Here is a 2,918-nt window from a genome sequence, read left to right as displayed (position 1 = left end):
CTTCCTTCTGCGGAAACCAATGGATATTTCGAACCATAGATTATGTTTTTTTTTTTTTCATCTGTGCAATTGCAACTAAACGTTTTGAGGAGCTCATCTCATTCTCAGACCCGGACACCATTGAACCAACGATTCCGATATTTCATGCTTTCTACGATTGATACAACCAACTGAACGTCAGCCACCAGGTTATCATGCGCACTCTGTATCTTTCTATTACTCACATCACATGCCGCCGAGCTCATTGCTGCTTGCATTCCTGAAATCGGATAACTCCATCAACGAGACGTCAAAATGCAAAGGGGAGCAACTACATACCTGGGGATCTTGATGGCTTGCAGGAGTGGCGCCGGTGGGGGGTACTGGAGCTTTTTTGGTCTTCCTCGCTCCAGGAACCACAAGACGACCATCCTCGTCATCGTCATCATCCTAAAGTCACAATGACGACAAGTAAGAAAGGCTATTCTACAACAAAACAATAGGTTAGTTGCGCTTACATCATCGTCATCCTCGTCGTCATCATCTTCATCGTAGTCTGAGAAATCCTCGCCAACGCCATCTTCGTAACGGAGAGCTTTACCGGTGAAGAAGTCGATGGCACGGGGGATGATCTGAATGAATGGGGGATCAAGAATATCATTAATTGTCGGTAGATGCCGTGATTACCATAGGCATTGATTTCCATGCTCTTACCCGGTCTTTCAGATCTTCGCCGATCTGATAATCGAGCTCCAAACGCTGTTCAATTTCCTCCTGTTCCTCCTCTGGGAGATCGTCGTCCTCTGAGGGTGAGTTGGGGGGGCTAAAGAATGTGAAAAATGAATCGGTGGGAACGACTTTCTTGACGACACGAGTCTGGTTTGTGTCTGCAGAGGAAATGGTTAGAGTTCTTCGTTAATCAACAAAGAATTGAAAGAGTTGAGCAGCTCACTTTTGTTACGTTGCTTTTTTGTTTCGACTTTGACGGTCAAATCTTTGCCCTCTTTCCACTCGATCTTGGTGCCTTCAGCCCTGTCGTAAACAAAGTCACCCGTGTAACCCACTTCGTCTTGATAATAATAAGTCTTTTCGAGTAAGGTATTCTCGAAAAACTCCTTGGCGCCTTGGCCAAAGTAGAACGTGAGCTTGAAGCCCGGTTTCCCGTCGAGGTAAGAGACTCGGATATCTTCTAAATATTTCAAAGCAGCTTGGTCTCTTTCGGTGACCAATTCGGATAGCCCAGGGTGATTACCGAGAACGGTGACCCAGAATTCGGGAATTCCCTTGGGAGCTTGAGCAAGCTCTTCGGCAGTCGGAGGAACGCGAGGGGGGCGTGGTTCACCATCGGCTTCTGAATCCGTGTCGTCTTCGTCTTCTTCAGCGGCTTTGATGCCAGCCGCAATCTCAGACTCGGAAGGCTCGATTTTCCCAGTAACGATTTGGAGCCGTTTCTCGTACAGTGGTTGATACTTGTGGGCATACTTCTTCTCCAGTTCGAGGACCTCTTTCTGGAATTCAGCCTCGATTTTGGAGTGTTCGACCTGGATACCATTTAAGCCATCGATGCGCTGTCTGATCGTAGAAGGGAGGGATGCGATATATCCCGAGGAGCGGCCGACCAAACCGTGGAGCCGAGACTGGACCAACGAAGCAAGAAGCTGAATAGGTAGTTCAGAAAAACAGTCAATCAGTTTCGAGTCATTGTACATTATTTTGAACAGATGAGAAAGTTAAACAGACGGGGTGATTGGCTAGTTGCGCGTTGGGTCCACCAGTTGCGGCGTCCGAGCCAATAGTCGGTATTTCCTCTTCGTCTTCCCCGATGGTATCAGGAACTTGAGGTCTCCTGAATGTCGAAGACGCCACAGAAGAAGTAAGAGGGATAAACAACAGAACAAACTAATAGAGCTGATGAAGTTGATATCATAGAAGGAGTGATCGGGATTGTGATCGAACTTTGATTAAGCGTGAACGGGATAGGAAGCTTGGGTTTGGGATAATTTTTACAGACCCTTTCCCACTTTAAAAGATGAGGAAATGGGGTGCCGGGAGCGATGGGCAAAAAAGAAGTCGGGGAGGAGATGGATGACCGCTAACACAAAACCAAGAAAGGAGCTTACGAGAGTTGAGACATGGTGGAATGCACAGCGGGGGTGTTCTGCAGAAGGAATTAACGGGGGGAGCAAAAAAAAATGCATACGAACATCAACGACGGGTTAAGAGGGGACGAGAGATCGGGGAGATAGAATGAAAAAGGGGTTCAGATAAACAACGAAACCTGTGGTGTTGGGGCAGTTAAGTCACCCTCAGCGTGCGGGATCTGACGAGCTTCCATGACGAAAAAGCTTGCTGATAGGGAGGATGCAGAATCGATGGAAAGACTGGCTTGAAGGCTGAAGAATCTTTGGAGAAAGTTGTGGTTGTTGGATTCCCAAGGAGAATAAAACTGATGATAGTGTTGTGGAGAAGTGCGAGATGATGGGGATATGTGAAGGCAGGCCGACAGAGGGTGGAGTGAAGCGGGCGGAGGGCGTCGACAACAAGGGGACGGCCGCTGGACTGGAGTCGAAAATGTTTAATTCAAAAAAGTGGTTGGCAGAGGCAGTAAAAAACTTCCAAGCTGCCTATATGTAAATACATATATGCAAAACACCGCGAAGCAAAAGTTATTCAACATCCATCAAAGCATAATTCCATACTGCATGCTACTGCATGCACAAAAGCAAGACAGTGTATATGCGCATCTTGACAACATCCATCACCGAGTTCATGACTGGCCATCATTGGCTTCTAGTCCACCTGGAGAGGTTTTCTTCACTACTCCTTCTGGCATTGAAGATCTATTTTGGAATTTTATCCAGCAACTGGATATCATGGAAGCTCATGAACATACTTTCATCAGATTGAGATTATGGAAACAGATGAGGAATATGTTGGGT

At 46.8% G+C, this 2,918-nt stretch overlaps 1 protein-coding gene across 1 annotated transcript; it reads right to left on the bottom strand.

The window, feature by feature from the left end:
* Nucleotides 1-241: 241 nt before the first annotated feature.
* Nucleotides 242-2,113, bottom strand: PtA15_12A591 (uncharacterized protein; the record flags this gene model as incomplete). Its single annotated transcript, XM_053162216.1, has 7 exons — nt 242-259; nt 319-429; nt 555-611; nt 694-866; nt 932-1,637; nt 1,720-1,825; nt 2,100-2,113. 7 exons carry the CDS (start codon nt 2,111-2,113, stop codon nt 242-244), a joined length of 1,185 nt encoding a protein of 394 aa, XP_053026156.1.
* Nucleotides 2,114-2,918: the final 805 nt, after the last annotated feature.

Source organism: Puccinia triticina, chromosome 12A, assembly GCF_026914185.1.
Source record: "Puccinia triticina chromosome 12A, complete sequence".
In the NCBI taxonomy this organism is placed as follows: Eukaryota; Fungi; Basidiomycota; class Pucciniomycetes; order Pucciniales; family Pucciniaceae; genus Puccinia; species Puccinia triticina.
This window is presented reverse-complemented; position numbering and strand designations above follow the sequence as displayed.